This window comes from Aulostomus chinensis, chromosome 19 (genome assembly GCF_037954235.1).
Source record: "Aulostomus chinensis isolate RoL2024-O1b breed Wild chromosome 19, RoL_Achi_v1.0, whole genome shotgun sequence".
Taxonomy (NCBI): domain Eukaryota; kingdom Metazoa; phylum Chordata; class Actinopteri; order Syngnathiformes; family Aulostomidae; genus Aulostomus; species Aulostomus chinensis.
The window spans coordinates 21,790,831-21,815,445 of record NC_141338.1 but is presented as its reverse complement, the minus strand read 5'-3'; the positions used below and the strand labels follow the sequence as shown (position 1 = coordinate 21,815,445).

At 45.7% G+C, this 24,615-nt stretch overlaps 2 protein-coding genes across 2 annotated transcripts; both read left to right on the top strand.

Moving 5' to 3' along the window:
• Positions 1–459: 459 nt before the first annotated feature.
• Positions 460–9,316, top strand: chsy3 (chondroitin sulfate synthase 3). Its single transcript, XM_086188442.1, has 3 exons — positions 460–1,649; positions 3,821–4,104; positions 6,377–9,316. Exons 1-3 carry the CDS (start codon positions 1,073–1,075, stop codon positions 7,946–7,948), a joined length of 2,433 nt encoding a protein of 810 aa, XP_086044568.1. The 5' UTR covers positions 460–1,072; the 3' UTR covers positions 7,949–9,316.
• Positions 9,317–11,152: 1,836 nt separating this feature from the next.
• On the top strand, positions 11,153–23,166 carry sptlc1 (serine palmitoyltransferase, long chain base subunit 1). The gene is given in 16 exon segments (XM_086188443.1): positions 11,153–11,277; positions 14,044–14,151; positions 14,323–14,346; positions 14,348–14,418; positions 15,391–15,484; positions 15,568–15,640; positions 16,809–16,941; positions 17,384–17,513; positions 17,697–17,786; positions 18,792–18,899; positions 19,323–19,418; positions 20,235–20,331; positions 20,465–20,519; positions 21,824–21,941; positions 22,110–22,183; positions 22,515–23,166. Coding segments are annotated over 16 exon segments (1,419 nt in total). The 5' UTR covers positions 11,153–11,223; the 3' UTR covers positions 22,609–23,166.
• Positions 23,167–24,615: the final 1,449 nt, after the last annotated feature.

The following is a 24,615-nucleotide window of genomic DNA, read 5'->3' as shown; positions in this document are numbered from 1 at the left end:
TGCCCTTCATCGGAACACACACATCAGAACATCTGTTTTCTGCAATGAGTGTATACTTTCATAAAACTAGAATATATAATGAGTGTGTTTGTGTATGCGTGTACCTAATTGTGCAATCATTGTTCATTAGTTTAATGTATTTTATGGCTTTGGCCGATTTGAATTGAATTGAATAAAAGGGAGAGAAAAAAATCTTGCATCATGAAAAATGGTTGTTGGCAAGAAACTAGCCTTCAAAATAAAACCACCCACGTCCTACTGAGAGTTCTGTTACAAACTACAGTGATTATTATTACACTAGATCGTGAACAGACTGTGTATTTACATTATATTTTAAATATATTAGTTCTTTTAGGGAAGTTAAAGGCTCCGATTATTAAACTCTGTGCATTCAGAGAAATGGCGCTTTTATTCTGAGAAGACGGAACTCCACCGGAAGTCTCGCTCTTGCCAACGGAACTCTTCATAATGACAGTCAGCTCTTCAGAAATGGATCAAAAATGATGAAGCTACGCTGAAGTGGCTCGGTAACCGCCGGTCAGTGTCGGTTTAACGGTGGCTGGTGAGTCAGGAGCGGAATTAGACTTGCTGTAAAGTAACGTTACAACCGGGAGGACGGCGCTCATTCGTTACCGTTACATCAGAGAATTACTTGACCCGCGATATGCACGGGGACACGTATCGGTAACGAGGGATTCGCTTCGAGAGTTGCGGTGACAGAAAGGCAGTAGGACATTTCTGGGTCACTCGGGAGGTTCACTGTGTGCTCCCAGTGGAGCGGATGGCCACTATGAGATATTTGGGGATTCCGGCACGGTTTGATACCGTTTCCACTGTGACAGACGAGTCCCAGGGATGGGACTGACTAATTGGGCAGGGCAAGCCGCCGGTTCTCTGCATGAAGCAGCGTGATGTGTGCTAGCGGAGGAGGGAAGTGTGTTTTTCCACGTCTGCTCGGACACTGGAAGCCCAGACACGTCAGCACCTCCGCACTCAGACAACGGCCGCATTCATACGGCCCCCCTCATCCACCGCGCAGACAACGGTAAACTCTCGGTGTGCTATCCAAACCATGGCTCTCAAATCCCGGAGACCGTGGACGACCGTCGTTTTGGGCGTCTTTCTCGGGTTCACCGCCTCCTCCTGGCTCATCGTGCCCCAAGTTCTAGAGAGCAAAAGGAAGGAATCTCCGCTCTGTTCCTACTACAGCGACTCAGCCGTCGGTAAATTACCGGAAGTGCTCGGGGACATGGCGGCTGTCAGAGACCCGGGCAGCCAGCAGGCGAACCAGGAGGAGCGGCGGGACTTCAGCGCGGTGAACAGCAGCGGGGATAACGGCAGACCCATCGGCCAGCCCAGGCACTTCCTCTTTGTCGGCGTGATGACCGCGAAAAAGTACCTGAGCACTCGGGCCGTGGCTGCGTACAGGACATGGGCGCGCTCCATCCCCGGAAAGGTGGAGTTCTTCTCGAGCGCGGGTTCCGGCAGCGTTCACGTGCCCGTTCCCCTCCCGGTAGTCTCACTTGCAGGTGTAGATGACTCCTACCCACCACAGAAGAAGTCTTTCATGATGCTCAAGTACATCCACGACCACTACCTGGACAAGTATGAGTGGTTCATGCGAGCAGACGACGACGTTTATATTAGAGGTGATGATTCTCTCTCTCTCTCTCTCTCTCTCTCTCTCTCTCTCTCTCTCTCTGTGTCTTTCTGCCTGTCTCTCTGTCTGTCTCTCTGTCTGCCTCTCGCTTTCTCCTGTATTAGGGGAGACCAGGGACAGATGTAACAGCTTGATTGTACTAGGGACAGAGATGACGTCAATCTGCACATGCTCAATTGCGCTGAGTACATTTACTTAAAAAACCCCAGCTGTGAATTTGTTTTAGAGCTTTCTGATGCTCCAGTGTGGTGTGACCTCTAACACCTGAAGAACATCGGAGATGCATGACATCACTATAGGGCAGGAAGATATAATCAAAAATGTTATCAGGATATGATTTTTTTTTAAACGAATCTATCTATAATTATCACAACATATGTCATGTCTTGACTCCTCAAGTTTAGAGGCTCGGGTGTCTTCATCCTTCATCATGGTTACTCAGTTCAGACTGCTAGCCTGTTAGCCTAGCCGCTGTGATGTAAATACAGTCGAAGCTCGCCCTACCTCCCAAGTCACCACATGCAGCTGCTTTTCGGAATAAGAGCATGCATGCTGTGGAGCAACATCAGACAGCACCATCCAGAATAATTCTATGGTTGTAATTACTACTGTGGTTTTATTGCCGAGGCCCATGTCAGTGGAGGGAAGTGTTTGTTTCTAAACCTGCTCTCCTCCATTTATGGTAGTCTCGGGCAGAACAGAGGCAGAGCTGTGACTCCGAGTACCACGTCGCCCTGTGACAAGGAAAAGAGAAAAAAAGACCAGTCATGGAAAAATAGAAGCCTGTTGCGCTGCCATAGTCTTGTCTGGCTCATCTGCTGTGGTCACTGTAGCTGTTTGAATTGATTAACTGATTACTGACTTCAGCAGCCGTCGCTACACTCATGTTACAGGTCACATTCGGTGTTTGGGTTCTGTCCGCAGATCAAACACAGATTACATAAAAACATAAGTTCACCACACATTGGTAACATAGTAACAACTCTGCTGTTCTAACAGGAACCCTTTTTGATTCATTTGAGACGCTGTAAAAACTACATCCCTGACACAATATGGACTACATTTTAACTACAGTAATTACTGAGGGAGAATTAACTCCAGGCTCGAGACCATAGGGGGTGTCCTTGTGGGTCTCATGGGACCTGTACGTGTCATGCTGCTCATTAGTGGGAGCCACCCTTTATTTTCTCATCACTCAGTCTTAAAAATAACATTCTGACTTCTGACAGCTGGAGTCTGATGTGCAGCTGTGTAACCCTGTTCCCACTCAGTTCATTGATGAGATGTTGGACGTTACAAACTCTCAGATGATGAAATGAGTTTGAAACAAACTGCCAGTATGTATACCAGTATGATTTTTATCCAAATAGCCAACTTTCTAAATCTGATTGTGTACACACTGATTTCCCGTGCGAATTCCAACAGAGACGACTGCTGATGTCTGTGTGGTCACCTACAGTCACCCGCGCTTCTGTAGCCCTGTCCAACTGTTGGCAGAGCTCAGCCTTCACTGTGCTGAGGACATTATCATTCTCCTCCTCTACTCAGAGGCTCTGCAGTGGCGCCGTATGCACCATAACCAACCCAAGCCAGCACGGGACCTCACCACGGTGTGCATTAAGCTTGTTATTTGGCGTTCGTCAACTCAACATTAGTGTTTTGAGTGCACTGGAATTCTGCACTGTTATTTCCTGCGCCGCCAACTATGGTGAGGCAGGATCTGCCCCCCCCCCCCCCCCCCGTCCAGTCTCGGAGCGGGGGATGGAGAGGCGTAACAGTGGTAGTGGTAGAAGGGCTTTGTGAATATAAATATTTGGCAGAACGATGAACATATCCATGTTGTAATAACGCCACCTCCTCCTGCAGCCCAGCCTTGTTCCTGCTGCAAGATAACAAGGGATCCTTTCTACGACTGATCAGTGGTTCTAAGTACTAGCAACTGTTGAGTGCAGCAGTCATTGATTCTTGAGGTTTTTGCTTATTTTAACTACATCCTGATTGTACGGTGTTGAGGGAGGTGAGGCTGATTTAATGGATTCACACAAGTTTGGCTCGCTCTCTGAAAGAACTATGAAATATGTTAGTTGTTGTTTATACTGAGCTTACCAACACATTCCAGAAACGCACATTCACACAACGTCCCCCTTCCCCCTCTGCCAGGTGAGAAGCTGGAGTTGTTCCTGCGGTCACTGAACAGCAGTAAGCCTCTTTATCTGGGTCAGACAGGCCTGGGCATGGCGGAGGAGTTGGGCCGGCTAGCTCTTGAGCCTGGAGAGAACTTCTGCATGGGCGGCCCTGGGATGATTTTCAGCAGAGAGGTGCTACGCAGGATGGTTCCTCACATCAGTACCTGTCTCAGGGAGATGTATACCACCCATGAAGACGTGGAGGTGGGCCGCTGTGTGCGACGCTTTGGAGGAACACAGTGTGTGTGGTCTTATGAGGTATGCATCCTGTCACTCTGCTGTCTTTAGCTTCCCTTAGGAACAGTAGCCATGTTTTCATAAAATCTCAAGCCAGTTTTAAGCAAATTTTGGAAGTAAAGGATAAAGATGCAGGGACATGTGAATAAATGTAAATGAAAGCAGTTGCCATCAAGGTGTCTGAGGCGCATAAACCAGGCTGCATAGTTTAAATTCCTGTCAGAAGATGGCAGTATAGGCAGCGCTCTGATGACTAACAGGTCAGATAGGGGAGGACAACCCAGCCACAACAAGCAGGCAACAGCTGTCTACCATCCAAGAATGGAGAGTTCTTGAAGAGTGACCTTGAGGTGACTTGCTGTGATAGTTCTTTGGTGCCAGCTGGTGTTGGACAGGTTGCCTCTTCTCCAGAGGCAAAGACAAAGTTTAGGAATATTTGGAAGGCCATCAGTCACGTGGGGTAAAGATTCACTTAGTCAGGGTTTGTTAGATTAAGGTATCTCCATCGCCCATTCTGTGCAGTTGTTTTTTTGACTTAGGCAATGACCCTTTCAAGCTGGTGTGAATTTTTTTTTGCAAATTTGAGGTAATTTGGGCACATTATGCTGTTTACATGAAAAGACCCGTCCCCTATACCCCATACACTAATATATGTTCCTCATGTTCACACGTCACCAGAATGTGTATGAACACAAGTGCACTCAGCCAAGTATGGAAGAGGACACACACCCCAACTCTTAATAGATAAGAAGTTTTGAAAATGGATAGATGGATAAAAAGCCGAATGAAAACAAAATCTCAGCACTCAAAAGTGAATCCCGTTTTGTAGTTCGACTCACGCCTACAGCGCAAGAGTGTTTGTGGTAAATTGACTCTATTTACATAGAGATTTACACACACACACACACACACACACACACGGTTAAAAAAATGGTAAATGTTCTGTTTTTTTCCCTTTTTAATCAGGACATATTTGTGAGTTCTGGTGTTTGTTTTAAAATAGAGCAAGAAAAACATCCATCTTACGGACATGATCTACTCTACATTAGAACCCTGCAGTGCTACCTCTGCCGAGGGGGGGCAGCGTGTGAGAAATCATACGAATGATGGGCTGATTCAGAGTTTGTGCGTTAACAGAGAGAGGAGCCCAGTCATCGTGGGAGATCCCTCAGCAGTCCAGATGTAGAGCAGCAGACCTAGGGGATGGTTCCTGAGCCGGCTCTAAATCTAAGCGATAAGGGTTAGCTTCCTTCCAGAGCTGCTGGAGGCAGAAGTAATGCCATCCAGAGCCCACCAGTCTGGCTGGCATTCCAGGCCCAGGACGGTAACTTCAGCTCATTCTAAGTGTGACAACAGAAGATTGCAAGTCACCGGGGTTTGAGGTCCTTGGGACAGCTTGATGTTTAGGTAGATTCACCACAGTTGGGTTTCATCTACTAAGAGTGAAATTTTATGGAATCTTTCCTACTTCTATTACCTCACGGAAGCATTGTAAGAATCTTGATGTTAATATCTTTTGATCCAACTCCAGTCAAGGTTGTAGGGATAGCAGCAAGACACAGCTACTTCTCCTATGGTTGCAGATTAGAAAGTGCATTGGATAATGTGAAGACTCCCAACACTGCTGCATGCTTGTGAAGGCTGCGTCCATTCATTCATCTGTCTTTGAAACTTTTTCATGTGGACTCTAAAAACCTGCTATTAATATCTGTACTTGGTGATGTGACCACACCGGGGTGAACACACTCAGTGCACCCTGACATCCATCTATTGGGACCACATTCAGAGGTGGTTATGTGTACATAAACTGTTGCGAGTAAATATGTAAATTGAAAACAATGAAAGGAAGTAATAGGTATTTGCTTGTCTACAGAATGGGGAAGGGAGGTCTGAGATCACAAGTGTCACAGGAGATGTGTTTAAAAGTCGAGTTTGAACACACTCAGCAGAGCTGTCCACTGGTGATCAGATCACATAAGGATGGATCTTAATTCCAGGTGCTTTATCTTCCCTCCGAGTGCATTAAATCTGGGGTGATGGTAACATAATTGCCCTGATTGCTCTGCCAGTAGCAAAGGGTACCAGCAGACTTTAAGTCCTGCTGGTCAGCTCTTGCCACCAGGCAGACATGTATTGGGTTCACAAACTTTTTTCTAAACCAATCAGAAATCCAGCTTAGTTCCCATCCTGTCTGGTCTAAACGCTGTCTTTGGTGTTACATGTATTTCTCTCAAGGTGGCTTCTGGTCGACCTGCAAGTCCATGCTCTTATCCCACTGCTACTCTTTCCACAGATGCAGCAGCTCTTCTATGAGAATTACGAACACAACAAGAAGGGTTACATCGAGGAACTCCACAGCAGCAAGATCCACAATGCCATTACGCTCCACCCCAACAAATGGCCTGCCTACCAGTACCGGCTCCACAGCTACATGCTGACCCGAGAGATCTCACGGCTCCGCTACCACACCATCCTGCTCCACCGTGAAGGCCTGATGATGACTGACCTCAGTGATACTGAGGTGCTGTGGGAGGACCAGCAGCTGGGGGCGCCACCCTCCTACATGCGCTATCAGCCCAACCAGAGAAATGATGTCATTGAGTGGGATTTCCTCACTGGCCGCCATATTTACTCTGCTGTGGAGAACAGGATGGCCCGGCAAAGCCTTCGGAACTCACTTCGCACTGCGCTGGAAGACATAATACTCCAGGTCATGGAAATGATCAATGAAAACTCTAAAACACGTGGACGTGTGATTGACTTTAAAGAGATTCAGTATGGCTACCATCGGGTGGACCCCATGCATGGTGCTGAATATATCTTAGACTTACTGCTCCTGTACAAGAAACATAAGGGACGCAAAATAACGGTACCTGTGAGGCGGCATGCGTACCTTCAGCAGTCCTTCAGCCGACCTTTCTTTAGTGAAACTGAAGAGATAAATGTTGCTGAACTGGTGACGGCCATCAACTCTGAGTCCCAGTCACTGTCATTCCTATCCAACTCTCTGAAGTTCTTGTCTCCTTTTCAGTTCTACGAATCAACCAGGGAAATGTGGGAGCAAAGTCAGAGGAAGGTCAACATTCTCGTCCCTCTGTCGGGTCGCTACGACATCTTTGTCCGTTTTATGGAGAACTTTGAGAAAGTGTGTTTGATACCCAAGCAAAATGTGAAGCTGTCTGTCATACTGGTCGACAATGAAAGCTACCAGAACAGAGGAAAACACATCGAGTTAATCAAAGATTACCAGCAGAAGTATCCCAAAGCCGACTTTTCTGTAATCCCCACGACCGGTAACTTTTCACGAGGGTTCGCTCTGGAGCTGGGCTCCTCGCAGCTTGACAATGACACACTACTCTTCTTCTGTGATGTTGATCTCATCTTTAGTGGTGATGCCCTGCAGCGCTGCAGAGACAATGCAATACAAGGCAGACAAATGTATTTCCCTGTTGTATTTAGCCAGTACAATCCCAAAATAGTTTATGCTGAGAAGGCCTTAAGAGAAAACAAATTTGTCCTAACCAAGAAAAGCGGGTTTTGGCGAGATTATGGCTTTGGAATTGCCTGTGTTTTCAAGAGTGATCTGCTCAAAACGGGAGGATTTGACACCTCAATCTTCGGCTGGGGATTGGAAGATGTAGACTTGTTTACGAAAGTTATTCATTCTGGTTTAAAAGTGTTACGCAGTCAAGAACCAGGAATTGTCCACATTTATCATCCTGTTCACTGCAACTCAAGCCTAGAACAGAAACAATACAAAATGTGCCTTGGGTCAAAAGCTAGTACATATGCATCCACGATACAGTTGGCAGAGCTGTGGCTGGAGAAACACATCGAGGTCGCATATAACAGAACTGCATCCTGACATTCCAGCCTTCCTGGACACCTCAATGCAAGTTTACCTCAGTTCTGCTCGAACAAAGACCGCAATGGACCACATTTGTGTTGCAGTGTGACAGGAGATTGGAGGTCCTCAGTTGATAGAGATGTGTATCCAGACTGGATCAGAAACCATCTTCTCCGAAATAGAGCTGGACTCAACCAATCAACTCCACCCAACCTGGACAGGATCAGGGGGAATGTTGAGTTAAATATTAATGCTCCCAGTTTAATTGGAAGCACATTAATAAGCTGTACAGTTGGGATGTATTGATTTGTCATTCAGTGTACCTAGTGGTCCAAAGGTCTACTGTTGCCTCTGCTTTTGCATTATTTTCAAGGACTTCATTTTTCAAACTCACGTCCAATAGGGAGGCAACATATCACCGGAAAGTTGGGCTGTGCACTCTTACAGTAAGAAAGAAGTAAATGTCAGCTTTCTTAGCACCAGCCACCGGACATACAGTAGCATTCTGTCTATTGGTTGATTTACATCCTAACAGTCATGTATTGTCACATGTCCAAAGATTGTTTTGACAGGAAGGATGCAAACCATTTTCAGATACAATCACAAGTACTTCACCTTCTCTGACAACCCAGCTATAATCTTCTGCAGGCAGAAACGAGCACCTTCTGTTTCAGTGTGATCTAATTAAAGTTAGTCAATAAAGCAGACAGTCATGATGTAGCATCACTCTAACTGTTCGTGGAGGAACTTCAAAGCGTTGCCTTTAAAAACAGACCAAAACCCTGCATGCAGTAGTCCCATTGGTTTAACGTTCTGTAGATGTAGGTGATGGCTGGGATCAGTTGAGGCCAATCTTAGATGAGTGGAAAGATGTTTTAATGCTGCTCTGTTTGTCTCTCTGCCAGCATCATTGTTTCACCTTCTATAAATGCTTGGGAAACAAACTAGTCTGTCACAAGGACGTTGAAGGTTACATGACATACTTTCGTGCATTAGCACAACTGATTTAATCAGTAAGTGGTGGAGAGAGAGCCAAGTGACACTTCACTTCACCACTGTGGAATGTGGAAAGCTGCTGTGCCATGAGCAGCATCGCTGCTGCGTTACACAATCTGCGTGTGCGTGTATGTGTGTGTGAGGGAGTTGTCTCACTTAAATGCTCGACATCAGCCAGCATTTGTTACCGCTGCTGCTATTAATGCCCATCCACAGGGATTAGCAGTTAGAGGCTAACTAGCAAACTGAACTCAGAACCAGGTCATCCGAAGGAGCAAACACTAGACCTGCTGTCTGTCTAGCGTGTATGAGTTGTGCAGTACTCCATCAGGAGTGATGCACGTTGGTGTGGGAAGAATCGTGTCCAAGTGCTGATGCACATCCATGGACTGGATGAAGACACAGTTTGCGCCCGTATATAATCAGGAGGTCAGTGGTCTGCTCCTGTCAGTATGACCTGACGCTTACCAGGATCCTGGTCTGACTCCGCATGAAACGGTTCTAGACATCTGGACCAGGCCTGGTGTGACTAGGGTAGGTCCTTCCATGGTACATCCAGACTGCTATTTATGTTGCCATTCCTCATGTTTTGTGTGTCATTCAGTTCTGCAGGGCCCATTGTGGGTCTGTCATGGCTTTTGCTGGACTGTAGTATTTGTTCTTAGCTCTTTCTTCCGGACAGTTATTCTGGCGTTGATTCCTCTGCCTCAGGACAGTGTGTTAACACCCAGCACAATGCAGCCATTTGTTCAATGATGTGTCCACAGCCTCTGAGGAAGCTGGCAACTGATGGTTGGAACAAACTGGCAATGCATCTTTGAAGCAGCCTGGTTGTGGTGAAGTAAATTGCTGCCGCCAGGATAAGAAACCTGCTCTTTTTCTCATGATCTACAGAATGTTTCATGATTCCATTTGTCACTGCAAGATATTTTCATACGTACCAAATACTCATTTTGTTTGAGTTCGTGTGGCAGCAGCTGTAGATGTCTCAGCTCTGAATTACCGTACACACCTTTGTCAGTGAGACAGAATGATGAATAATAAAGAACTAAAATAGCAAATGTGTGATTGTCAAACTCAGCTGGTGAATAACACTCAGGTAAATGGGTAAATATATTAGTAATTATGTCATCAGAATGTTTACCTGCAATGTATTCAAATACTTCCACCAACACGCTATGTCAAGTTCCCTGGTGCTAGAACCCATAAATGTTCTCTGTTCCCAGTCTACAGAAGTGCATCGCAATCACCAACCAATGCTGATTTACTATGTTTGTATCTAAGGCTGGTGTGTATATTTATTGTATGAGGCTGCCGTGATTATAAGGTTTCCAGAGATTTTCTAGTGATTGTGGCACCCAGCTTGTGTTGAAGGCTTGGGAACAAGGAAGGACTTTTTGTGAATGCAGTGCTGTTTCAAAAATATTAATGTGATGTGAAAGATTTGATGGTTCATGGTGTAGTCACCCAAATGTAAATCTGCCAGCAATATCAACTGCTACAATAACAACTGAATATTTATAATAAATATTTAATCACATACATGTGGTCATTGTAGTTATGAGCGGTCTGTACTCCTTGTCATGCTAATTAAGCTGAAGTGGTATGAAAATATTCTATAAATATTTGCATGTTTGTAGAAAGAACACTTCATGATATTACTGCACCACAAACTTCATGTAATTGAATGTAACATTAAGTATATTGTATTTGTGTTTTCTCTGGAGGCCGTCTTTCCTCTGGACACATCAGTTTGATTATTTATTTATTTATTCATTATAATATTTTTATTCAGATGTACATAATTCATTTTAACAAATAATTGTATTAACTGAGGTCAATTGACTGATTTTAATTGACTGTCACTTCGTTATTAGAATTGCGCAACGTGACAGAAGAAGAGTGAAGAAACGTCTGAGTCTTTTTGACAGACTTCATAATTATAGACATTGTCGAGTCTTGCTGAAGACAACATCTAGCTTTTATTTATGTTTATGTAGTGTTATAATCATAACGGAGAAAAACAAAAATTTGAATGAAGGAAAGTACTTGAAATCAACTCAGGGAACAAGTTCGACCGCTGTGTCCTTCAGCACATTCATACATTTAAAGCTTTTTATGCAACTGAATGTGTGTTCTTGAGTTTATTTGGCTTTTTATTTACCTCTTATGTCAAGTTTCAGTTAATGGCATGAGCCAAGAGTCGATCGTACTTCTGGAATCACACTGAAACTTCCTGTTTTTCTTGGTGGACATGAATGCGCCATTGCTGATGACGTTTCACAACGAAAACAAACATGGCGTCCGGGCAGCAGTGGGTGTTGGTGGAGATGGTGCAAGCTTTCTACGAGGTAATTTTCTCTGTCCTTGTCTCATTTTGAGGTAAATAATCCAGACGCCTTTAAGTACATCAGCCGTGTGTTTCGCGGCGGGTTGACGTCAATGTGTCGTCTTTCCCGAGCTTGTAACGGTACACTTCGGAGTCAGGAAGTAGCCGGGGCCCGGGATGGTGTTTGACATACTCACGCAACCAATTGGCAGTTGTGCGTTACATGGTCCTTGCGGGACTCTGTATGAAGAACCGGTTAATGTACCGAAGCGAACTAACAAGGACGTCGCCAGACGCGTTTAACTGCTCTCTAACAAAACCAACAGAAGACAGTATTTATCGACTTGATTCACACCAACGCAAAGAAATAGAGCACTGATGTAGTAACTCCACTTCATACGTCTCCTGTTAATGGTCATTCTATAGCCCAGGTCATGTCACAGTAAACTACCGTACCAAATAAGCCGAGACCCATAGAAACAGACCTATCTAGTTGCATTCATGTCTGTTAATAGAAACTGAAAAATAGATGTATTGAGTAATGGTAAAATTGGAGGCAATTTTAATTTTAAAACAGCAATTGACTTATCCAGGTCAAATTCATGTTAAATGAAGTGTTGTACGGAAATGGAAACATATCAAGTAGATATTTAATATGAAATGCAGATAAGTAAGATGGATATAAGCGAATACTCCATTATCCATCCATCCATCATTGTCTTCCGCTTATTCCTTTCGATTAAGGGTCAAGGGGGTGCTGGAGTCTATCCCAGCATCTACGGGCGAGAAGCGGGGTTCACCCTGGACAGGTCGCCAGTCCATCACAGGGCCAACATACAGAGACGAACAACCATTCACACTCACATTCATACCTACGGTCAATTTAGAGTATCAATCAGCCTCGTCCCCTCTTGATGTCTTTGGACTGTGGAGGAAGCTGGAGTACCAGAGAGAACCCACACAGGAACAGGGAGAACATGGAGACTCACACAGAAAGATCCCGTGCCCGAGCCGGGACTCAAACCCAGAACCTTCTTGCTGTGAGGCCACAGTGCTGACCACTGCACCACCGTGCAGCCTAAGCGAATAATATGAAAGAATAAAAATTAGAGGTCACAACAGTCCAGCCAGACATTACAATACATGATCCCAAATAGGTTCATTGAACTGCAGTGACAAACTGAATGTTTGTAGACAATTTAAATCAACAAAAATGGTGGGGCGTTCGTTACAGACTAGAGGAGCATCAACAGCCAGAGAGTCAGAGACAGCATGGCAGCCAGCAGAATCAATACTACGCCCCTCTAAGACTCACTGGGATCGGACCACAAGAAGCCACGTTACTCGAGCAGTGGAGGGGATGCTCCTCTGACATCTTCTGCTTTAGCTCCAGCATGGACTCGTTTGCGTGCGTTCAATTTATCATCTAGTGGAGATACTGTTTTTCATGAGAATCACATTTCATTTGGTTCAGCTGGAATACAACAACAAGTGACAGAAACTAAATCTGCCTTGTTTTTAATGTCTTTGTTTAAGTCCTGTCAGTTTGTTGTAGACTGTCATTTGTGTGGTTTGTAACATAAACCATGGAGCCAAAGGTTCTAACAGTACCAGAATTGGTAGCAGATGTGAGTCCAGGTCATGTTGGAACTGAACAACTGAAGCTGGGGCAAGTGTGGCTGGAGGAGGTCCAGCTGCACCATCCCTTGACTGTGCTCTTGACCCTGCAAGTCCTGGACTAGGTGTCCCACAATAGAGCATCTTGTGTTGGAGAAGGACGTAGTAGTCAAAGTCAGAGCTGAATACTGAAGTGTCATCATGTTGTCTTGCTGCTCCATCACTCAGTTAACTGCTCCTGGCTGTAATCAACTCACGTTACTTGGCTGATGACAGGTTGCTCAGTTATTTGAGAGAGAGAGAGTGTTTTATTGTCACCAAGGGATCGAGCCCAAGGCGAAATTGCATTACACAGCTCAAAGCCTGATACAACGATCACAAGCGGTCGCAATTATTACAGATTGAAAGTAATAATGGTACATTTCAGAAATGTAACAACAGCACATATACATTTGTTGTGTATGTACGCTAAACTTGAGCAGTCCATTGACCCAATGGAGGTAAGTGAGAGTGAGGCGTCGCAGCAAGAGCCGCGCCAGCCAAGCCCGGGCGGGCAGGCTGCAGCCACCAGGCGCTGCCACCCCAAGGGAGGTGGAGAGAGCAGAGGCGGGGGGGTCAGGAACACACGGGGGAGGGGGGGATAGTACGTGTCATTTGCGTCACCAAGGCAGAAGGAGTTCTCCTGGAGGATAAACAGTGGGAAGGTGACCTTCAGTAGCCGATAAGGAAGCTGTGTTTGGGTTTGGGCAGAGGAGCACACAATCCAATCCGTCTTCTCTTTCAGTCCAATCCAAATTATAAGTTAAAAATTTTTCTGGTCTTCAACATCACTCTCCTCTTCGCAGAGCGGCCAACTGCTCCGAGATGGTTTCCATCCTGCGTTTCAGTTCAAGAGTCTGTTGTTGCCCCCGCTTTGCCAGCCTCAATAATTGCGTTGTAAATGACGGTCAGTTGTGGAGTCCAGATCTGGTGGCAGCCGTTGTCTTGCCTATTTGTGGTATGTGAGGGCACCTCCAAGTCCGAGGAGGAGAAGCCACCACAACCATGAACACAAATAAGTAGAGGTCCTCGATATTTGTTGGTATTTGAAACATTCCAAACATGTTGTGGTATATTTGTTCTGGTGAGAAAGCAAACACTGAACTCCCATCCTGGCCTGTGTCCTCCTCAGGCTCCTGCCTACCACCTCATTCTGGAAGGGATCCTCATTTTATGGATTATCCGACTCCTCTTCTCTAAAACCTACAAACTCCATGAGACGTATAAGCTGACAGAGAAGGTAACTCTGTTTGTGTGTGTGTGTGTGTGTGTGTGTGTGTGTGTGTGTGTGTGTGTGTGTGTGTGTGTGTGTGTCGTGCGTGTGCGTGTGTGTGTGTGTGTGTGTGTGTGTGTTAGTCACTTACTCACTTCACTCACATCACTAGACAACTGTCATGTGGTTTGGTTTCAGGAGAAGGAGGACCTGATTGAGGAAGTGGCAGCCTGAGCCTCTTGTGCCTCCTTTGTCCAAGGACCACCCCTCCCTCAACTATGATGTGGTCACAGGGTAAACACACTCTGCATTACTGCATTGCTTGTTTTTGCTGGAGTCCATCCAGATTGTGGCTCAGTCTCCATCATGAGGCTTATTTCAGATGGTGAATGTAGCTTGATTTAGAAGAAATCAAATATCCCCACCAAATACCAAATGAAGGCACCAAAGACATCGAGGAACAACGTGGAAACGTTCATAGCTGGATTTGGTGTCAAAAAAGTTTTTGACATTGGAGATTTTTGTTGCCCACAGCCACAAGGTGCTGGTAAATCTTTATTATAATCCTTGAAAATGCCTTAAAAAGTGCTTGAATTTGACTTCAGAAGGTGAAGGAACACTGAGTGGTGGAGTGTGCTGCCGCCAAGATTGAGGACTGCTCACCCACGTCTTGTTCCTCTTGTTTGCATTTGCCCGAAACTGCTCATATATTTGTTCGGTTTATCTCGTGTTTGTCAGCACGTTTGTGGCTGCATGCCGTGAAGTTCTATCCTGTAAACTTTGGTAACATCTTTGAGACTGAAACAGAGCAAGACAGAAAGTTAAAGCATACAGTGTTTCCTAACCTGGTTAGACAACTCTCAGCAGTTAGTTTTCAATTTTGATAAAATAAATCTTTTTGAGTCTTCCAGGGCTGCACGGTGGTGCAGTGGTCAGCACTGTGGCCTCACAGCAAGAAGGTTCCGGGTTCGAGTCCTGGCTCGGTGCGCGGATCTTTCTGTGTGGAGTTTGCATGTTCTCCCTGTTCCTGTGTGGGTTCTCTCTGGTACTCCAGCTTCCTCCCAGTGTGAATGGTTGTCTGTCTCTATATGTGTTGGTTCTGTAATGGACTGGTGACCCGTCCAGGGTGAACCCCGCCTCTCGCCCGAAAGCTGCTGGGATAGGCTCCACCCCCCACCCCCCCGCAACCCTGAACAGGATAAGCAGATTTTTCCAGATCTCATGTTTAGTCAACAGCTGACTTACAAACCCTGTTTTCCATCACAGACCCCCCAGCCACAAAATCACAGTTAATGGAAGAGAGTGCATTAACTTTGCATCGTTTAACTTCCTGGGACTCCTCGACAATGAGCGGGTGAAGGTCAGTAGTTTGTGTTTCCACATCCAGCAGTGGTGTGATTGATTGGTATATTAATAAGATGCTCATTGCCCTCCTCGTTACAGCAAAAGGCTCTAGCATCACTGAAGAAATACGGTGTTGGAACATGTGGTCCCAGAGGCTTCTATGGAACGTTTGGTGAGAGAAAAACAATCCTCTCCTTTCTTCATCCTCTATTCTATTCTACTGTCTCATATCTACAGAACATCATACTATGACAGGAATGTGCTTATCCACACTGTGCTGAGAAAAAACACCAGCCACTGTGGCAGCGCCGCCATTGAGAGGAAGTGAAGACCACAACATGTGGGTGTTGTCTGGGTGTAGTATTACGGCCCCCTGTAGGGAGATTTATAGATGCGTACCTACAACATAAAAGAACGGTCTCAGTAGACTGACCTAGCTGCTGTTGGCAGCACATCTGCACTTGCGTGGTGATAATTTGAGTCAAAACTTTTTCTGATGGCACAGACACAAGTGTCCTTTGTCATTAAGGCTGATTTCCACTTTCTGAGCAATCTCCATCTCCTACGAACTTTACTAAAATCAGGTGGAGACCAGAGAGGATGCAAAGAAACTATCATGAGAATTTTCACATTAGTACTCTTAAATGTTTCTCCAACAAAAATGTTAGTTTAATGCACGTAAATGTGACACAGAGCTTCATGAAGGCCTGGAAACTTTGAGATGTCTTGTTCTCTGGAGCAGGAAGCAGCTGGCCGTTGAGTGCTGATTTCAGTCAGCATTTTCTGCCTCTTTCGCTTTTTGCATGCGGTATTTTTGAAAGCCCTCCTCCACATAGGACAGCAACGAACTCCGAGGTAACTAGCTAGTAGGAACTTAGACGCTGAAAATGTCAAGTTTAGATTTGGATTTTCAAGTAGGGTAGCTTTGTTGGATTATATGACAGAAGAGTTACAACAATATACAACAAATGTAAATACCAAGTTTACCCCCAACATTTGCAAAGACACTGTCGCTGTATCCTGGGCTAAGCCCTGCCCACAGCAATTCAGATTGACTTGTGAATAAACAAATAAGCTGGAGTGTTTTGTCCACTACAGCAGAGTGATGACTGGTTGAGCCAGATGTCTCTCAAGTCAGTTTTATTTGTGTAGCGCCAAAACACAACTAAAGTTACCCAATGACACTTAACAAGCAGAGCAGGTCTAGAACTCCACAGCTCCCCATGAGCTACTGTACTGGGAAAGGCCCGGAGGGACGTCTGGCCCCATGAGACGAGTTAAAGTACACTGAGAGGAATAGTAAACCCCTCAGTATAAACTATTTCATTTGTCTCTGACAGATGTTCACCTGGAGCTGGAGAGTCGTCTGGCCAAGTTCATGAAGACCGAGGAGGCCATCATCTACTCATATGGCTTCGCCACTATCGCCAGTGCGATCCCCGCATATTCAAAGAGGGGGGACATCATTTTTGTGTACGTACGGCCTCCTGGCAGGATGATCAGGCGTACGCAAGAGCTGATTCGCTAACTGGACCAGGTCACATGACCATGGAGTCATGATGCTGCCATGTTTGTGGGGGCAGTGTTATTTGTTGGCAGGGTCTGTGACTCATTCACATACAGAAATGGTCAAACACAGGGGTTTAGTTTAGTTGACACAACCGTAGCCAAGGGTAGCAGTTCCAACTGAGAGCCCATTGAGCTGACATGCGATTGTTTGCTAACAGGCTTATATTCCTTCGCCCCTGAAGATTATCTACTTCAGCCAGTTTGAAACTTTAAATTGAAAGTGGAGTTTGTTGTCTGAGGTGACTAGCTCCATGTCACAGGTCAGCTATGCCTGCTCGTATGGAGCACTAGAAAAGTGAATGATGTTGGACAGTCGTCCCATCAGTGTGTGTCCTTGTGTATCCAGGGATGAGGCAGCCTGCTTCTCCATCCAGAAAGGCCTCCAAGCATCCCGCAGCTACATCAAATACTTCAAACACAATGACATGGAGGACCTGGAGAGGCTGCTGAAGGAGCAGGAGGTGGAGGACCAGAAGGTGAGTACCAGCACACAAATCAGGGAGGACTGTTTTATGGGAGTGAGGGACTTGGACGGGCCAACGAGTTTGATTCATGCAGCAACACACAGAGAGAATATCTGGACCAGTGTGACAGATGATGTGGTTGGTGGTCCATCCATGGTACTGAGGTAAACATATATTTACCTCTCTCTGTTGCAGAACCCTCGTAAAGCTCGAGTGACCCGGAAGTTCATCGTAGTGGAGGGTCTGTACATCAACACTGCTGACGTCTGTCGTCTCCCGGAGCTGGTACGCTGCCCAACAAGTTTACAAACCCCAAAGACTGTTGGAGAGGGACTTAGGAGAAAAAGACATTTCACACCAAGTGCAAATTTGTGGATTATTCTTTGAAATTTTGGTTTCACTATTAAATGATGTGAATATTCAGTGTGGGTTTGAGAACAATGCAGCCCAGAGACACCTATCAACGAATGTAGGCGGAGCATAGAGTCAAACAAAATGGTCATTTGCTGCCAGTGCAAAGCTTCATGGAAATATCAATGCAACCATGACCTAGGTGGTCAAGGAAACCTCGAGCACATGTACAAACAGCATCTGCCATGTAGCACTAGCGACATACAAAATGCAGAATTTACAACTGGCTCCTCATCAGGTGTTGAACTGGAACATGAGAAGGAGAAATTTCACACTGTGTATGATTAGCATGAGAAGCCCACCTCGCAAATATTCTACACACACATGCCACATTCTGGTGCTGCGCTGGTGTGGAATGACTTGAAGTCCTCAAGATTCATAAGATACTGCAGGCGCTGGCCAGCGTCCCACACTGGAGACTGTAGATGCCTCAGCTCTGCTCCTGCTGGGCTCTGCTTGACACAGTATAGTTACAGTCGGTAACATAGTAATCATTACAAGGACCTGTGCTATAGTCTAGTAATTACTCAAGTACTTATGTAATCATGTAGTGACTGCAGAGTACCTAGATAGTAATATAGAAATGACTCAAGCACTGGAGTAATAATATATTGACTTCCAAGTACTTGTGTACTAATGTAGTTATGACAGCTGAGTACTGGTGTAACGGTGTAATAATGACTACTGAGTACTCATGTAATAATGTGGTAATGACTACAGACTAGCGGTGTAAACATGGTGCTTGTGCTGGAACTGGTCCAATCCTTTCCAAGTTGTTATCCAGTTCCTCAGGGACAATGAAATCTTTCTTGTACCATTGTACCATTGCTCCAGGCTAGTAAATCAAGTCTCTTTTTACTGCGTTTGTGTGTTCTCCAGGTGAATCTAAAGTACAAATACAAGGTGCGGATCTTCCTGGAGGAGAGCATGTCGTTCGGTGTGTTGGGGGAGCATGGTCGAGGAGTCACAGAGCACTTCGGGGTCAATGTGAGTACACTTGACTTGAAATAAACATCAACTGATGACTCATGAAAGGCCAAACCAGCTGATCACAAACATGCAAACATGATTTTCAGAACAGGTTACTACTTATTTGCCACCTGCTTCTATCTTGAGTTTTTCTTTTTACGTCTACATACAAAAACATGGCCCTCCAGACAAATGACATACTGAGCAGGAGATGTTTTTGAAGGTGAGTGAGCAGGAAAGATTGTGCTAACCTGCCCACCTGCACTGTTCATCGTGCTAAGCTACCTAGGGGCAGGTCTCTAGCTTCTTGTCTGGCTCAGGATACTGTAGACAATAATTGCATTTTCCAGAATGTTGCTCTGTCCTTTCTGAGTTATGTTTTCAGGTTGCAAGGATCTGGTGTGTGGACTGCTAGCTTGTTAGCATCTTGTCTCCTTACAGATAGATGACATTGACCTGATCAGCGCGAACATGGAGAATGCTGTGGCCTCCATTGGAGGGTTCTGCTGTGGACGCTCGTTTGTAATTGACCACCAGGTAAATACCACAATACAACGGCTTTATTGAGATGGGGGGGGGGGTGGGAATTGATGTTGGGGATGGGGGGGGTTCACTGTTAATATCTTGGTCCATTCGGGCTGGCAGAGATTCCCTCTAAAGGGGGTTTTCACACTTCCATTGTTTCAAGAAGTGCTCGATCCAGTTGTTTTACAAACATACTCTGGTGTGTTGGTTTTGTGATGTGAATGTGATCCCAACTGGCTCTGACCCAAGAACTGGACGCATCGTGCATTCTTGGATCAAACCAGCTGCCATAGCTGCTGCCTGTCTGCTGCCGGCTAGCTGTTAATTAGTTAGCTGTTAGCTGTGCAACAGGAACCGAGGAGTTATCTGGGGCTGCTGCTTCATTCTGGATAACCTAAGATTCCCTGGAAGAAACCATGTGACTTCTGGCCAATGGATGGGCGACAGCTCGACAGCGGGCTCCTACACTTGACATTTTGCCTGTGTAAAATAATACTGATCCAAGGGGGGCACCCACTGAGTCCACCTAGTCCTCAACTGATCCAGACCAGCAAAACTAAACGTGGGTGTGAAAATGCTCCAAGAGACCCAGATTCAGACTGTGGAGCAGCAGAACCAGCTGGATGAGATGAAGTGGTGGAGTCAATGTTGAGTTATACCTGTAGCTGACAAGTCTACTTCTCTAATTTATATCTGTTGGGTTTTATCAGTCAATCTGCCAGACCTCTGGACCAACCCAGACACGCCAGGCTGGCTGGTGTGTGCTGACTGTGTTTAGTTGTGCAGGGATTCACTCCAGGATTTGCTAAGTGTGTCTTTGTGTTGCAGCGTCTGTCTGGTCAGGGCTACTGTTTCTCAGCCTCGCTGCCCCCCATGCTGGCTGCTGCTGCCATCGAGGCCCTCAACATTATGGAGGAGGATCCAGGTCTGTTCTGCTCTTTAGTTCTCTTTCCTCTGGGCCATGATGACTCAGCTGTTATATAAATTAGTTTATCATCAGAGAAGCGTGTTGATTCATAATTCCCCATGTTAACATCTGTAACTCTGATCTGTTGCAGATATTTTCACAGTCCTGAGGGACAAATGCAAATATGTTTACAAGTCATTACAAGGGTAAGTCCTCTTCTAGGTATTTATTTGTTCTACAGCTGCTGGCTGTCTTCAAACTACCTCATCCATTTGTGGATACAGAGAGTTAATGGCCCCATGCCAGCTCTACCCGGCACTTCTTCTAGTTTTTAGTGCCCTTGACTTTGACATGACTTCAGGACAGAATCACAAGGGGGTAGGTGATGAAATCTTTACCTTGGAAATGGGCCACTTCTTTCATCATCATTAGTCTGATTAGTTGGGGGTGGGGGGGGTCTCTCACCCAGGGATGTTCAAATTAGATAGATAGCCAACATTTCATTAGCCATGCAAAAGCAAACGACTTGAAAAAAGATCAGGCTTGGGGGGGGGGGGGGGGGGGTTTGGCTGGACCAGGGTATTATATAACATCCAGTTACATTTACATTAAAGTAAGATATTCTAATGTCTTAAAAAAAAAGACTTGCATGAATATTTATGAAGATACATTTAAATTTATGGTGAATGGTTGAATGTTGTAACCCTGCATAATAGTGTGCCAAACAGAGAGGAAGGGCTTGGAATGGAGCCTCAGACTCAGAGCGATACTGTTAAAAAGGGCAAACACAACATTCAGTAGGATGACTAAGCATTTGAGTGAGTCCAAGTGTGGTTTTCCCTTATGTGGCCATGCTGTTGGGCCTGGACCAGCGGACTCAGGAAGAGATCCAGCCACTCAGTGTAGTCCTGTAGGTGGTCCTCATCAGGGCCAGTGTATCCCCAGCATCAGGTTCACACATACACAGTCATAGGGGGCGCTGGTGATCAATTAATCCTAATCACTGGAGTTGTTCAAACCAGTGTAGTTGTCTGCAAACACCGTCCATCCATCCATTTTCTACTGCTACTCCTGTTAAGGGTTGGGGGGGGGGGGGGGGTTCCCCCTGGACAGGTCACCAGTCCATCACAGGGCCAACACATAGAGACAGACAACCATTGGCTCTCACAGTCACACCTACAGTTAATTAAGAGTATTCAGATAGCCTAGTCCAAGTCCAGTCCATGTCTTTGGACTGTGGAGGAAGCTGGAGCACCCAGAGAGAACCCACACAGGAACAGGGAGAACATGGAGACTCACACAGAAAGACCCCGTGCTTCAGCTGGGACTCAAACCCCAAATCTTGAAATTAAAGCTTGGTAGCACAATGGAGAACCACTGGTAATCACACTGAGCACCACATTATCCCCTCCTGATACATGCAAATGTTGTCACAGGGAAACTGTCAGAACTGGCTTCCCTCCTAATCGTCCTCTGGTGGTCCAAGTTTCAGTGTTCATTTGTGTTCCAGAACTCCAGGTTTGAAGTTAGCAGGAGTTCCCTTTTCCCCGGCGTGCCATTTACAGCTGGAGAGAAGTTCTGGTTCCAGAGAGTCCGACATGCAGCTGCTCCGCTCCATCGTAGATTATGTAGGTTTCCACTTGAATACACCATCATAGCAGCACGCGAGGCTGAGCCTGAGCTGACATCTCTGTATCTGTGTCCTTACCCCCACACACACACCTGTTCCAGGCTGTCCAGCTGGTACTGAATGGTGGTAGTCAGTGTCTCACATTGTTCTCTGTTGTCTGTGTCAGTGTTTGGAGCAGCAAGTGGCTCTGACGCTTGCTCGATACCTGGAGAGAGAGGAGCGGTACCTCCCCCCACCCAGGTGAGGTCCTGCTTCACAACTGAGTAACAAGTCCCAGTTTGGAACTTGGGTGTTGAGCCTTACCTACTTCTCTCGTACAAGTGTCCTCTCAGCCTGTCACATTTCTTCTAGATGACAACTTGTGTTCGATAGTGACAGTGGTTATTTTTTGTTAGTTTTAAATTTGAGATCTACGGAAACGATGAGCAAAACCTTGTATGTGGATGTTTCTGTTTTGAGACGTAACTTGAGGCGTGTAGACATGGTGGAGATGATGTGCTGGAGGTCACACGGTTGACCCCTGTATGGCTGCACTAGTCGTGATGGGACCTGTTCATCTGTGCGTCCTCAGCATCAGAGTGGTGGTCACCATTGAACAGACGGAGGAGGACATCCAGAAGGCCGTGGCGTGTATCCGGGAGGCAGCTTCAACCCTCTTGAAATGACGGAGCGGTGCTGATCGCCACTGAACCAAGCAGAGGTCATTGCGGCTCGCATCCACCCAGTGGACGGAGACATCACTGTGAGAGAGACGAGGGCGGAGCTGCTCGTTGAGGCCTGCCAGCCCTGCACACTGAACTTCTATGATAAATACACGTTTTTAACTTCTTTTGTTTGTTTCTTAATAATTTGCCTTAATTCTCATTTATCATGCATCTTTTGTTGTATATGGCTGTGAATGTTCATGTAGCTGTCAGTTGTCAGTAATTAGGCTCCAAGTCACAAATAAAGAAAAAAAAGCAACTGCAGCGAAAACCAGACTTGATCTCCACAGACCAAATGACTTGTTACTGTGTGAACTGACCAAAGAGGAGACGCAGTGCTCATAGACCTGCAGCCTTCTGGCATCCGCCTTAGATTTCATGCCACTTTATCTGAAACAGATGCTGATTTTTACACCAAATTATCATCTCATTGTTTCCTAGTTGATGTAACTTCTTCTGTTGTAGGTTGTTGCATTTCTGACATTTTGTTTTTATGGAATACAAATATTTCTGAAGTGGGTTGTGGTGACTGTGCTTTTTGTGGAATGATGGAAGGAATTAAGCCTGAGGGACAAACGTTGTCAGTGTTTTCTTCACTTGATCTACAGCAGCATCATATGTCGTGAGTGTGTTCTCTAGCGCCAGCTTGTGGATGCACGAAGTGATATTTGCTCCGCAGTGCAGCATCAGTCTGCCCCATGTGAAACTCAAACATCAGGTCCTACCTCCCTGTCATTCTACTAAAGACACTGTGACATGCATGGCCCCGCCCACCGAAGCACCTGGGGCTGGAGGTGTGTCAGGGTGGAGAATGGTGGAGCTCCCTGAGTGATGATAATTGGTTTGTGTTGTGACAGCTCAGTGTACTCTTCCTTCTCCAGGCCTACAGGAGCGCTTTCCAAGTGAGACTTGAGTGTTGCTGGTAATGTAGTTAATGTGACCCTAACCCCAGAGCTGTTACCAAGGCCTAAAGCTAGTACTGCAGTACTCCTACACACAGTACTTCCTCAAAAAACAACTTGATGTGAAAGGGGCTTTGTAGTGATGAGTCTGGGCCGCTATGATGAAGATGGTGGAGCTTCTGACAGAGTCCATCTAATCATGCAGAGGATTATTAGAGCCAGATGTTTAGGAGTAGTTAGGCAGCTGAGGGATTGTGGGTATTGTAGTTTGACATTGCATCTCACTTTATTTTTCAGGCTAGTATGAAAACTTAAGTTATCAAGAAAGAGTAATGAGAAGTTGTGTACTACATAGATGACATTAAGAAGCCTGTCATCGTTTTCTTATATTGATCCACAGATGTTTAAAGAAAATTATTATCCATTGACTAATAGCTTATAATGAGATTATGAAAAATCTAGTTTTCAAGGATAAACTTCAGTACATCTTAGGTGGGGAGGCATGGCTCAGTGGTAGAGTGGCTGTCTGGCAACTGAAGGGTCACTGGTTCGATCCTCACTCCCCCTGGTGACCATGTTGAAGTACTTATGAGCAAGATATTGAGCCCCTAATTGCTCCTGATGGCCCTGTGATGGACTTGTGACCCATCCAGGGTGAACCCCACCTCTCAACCAATGTCAGTTGGGATAGGCTCCAGCCCCCCCACCCCCATACCAACCCATAGTGGATAACCAGTATAGAAAATGGATTATATTTACTTTCTGAGAAAAACAGAATGATGGACCACAAAATAGCTGCCAGCTCTAAGATGTGAGACGACGTTTGGTGTCAGTTACGAAGTTGTGGCACTTGCAGCTGATTTGTTACGAATTTGAAAATTGGACAACTTTAAATGGTTGGTATAGTGCCACCATCAGGACTATTGGCCTACAGATCCAGTTGAGGACCTTTGGCACAGGACTGGGCTTCTTTGTTCTACAAGGAGGAAATAGTGGGTGGGGCTTCAGACCTGGAGGTGGTGCCAATCCCTTAATGACAACAGGGAGACAAATCTAACATATATTG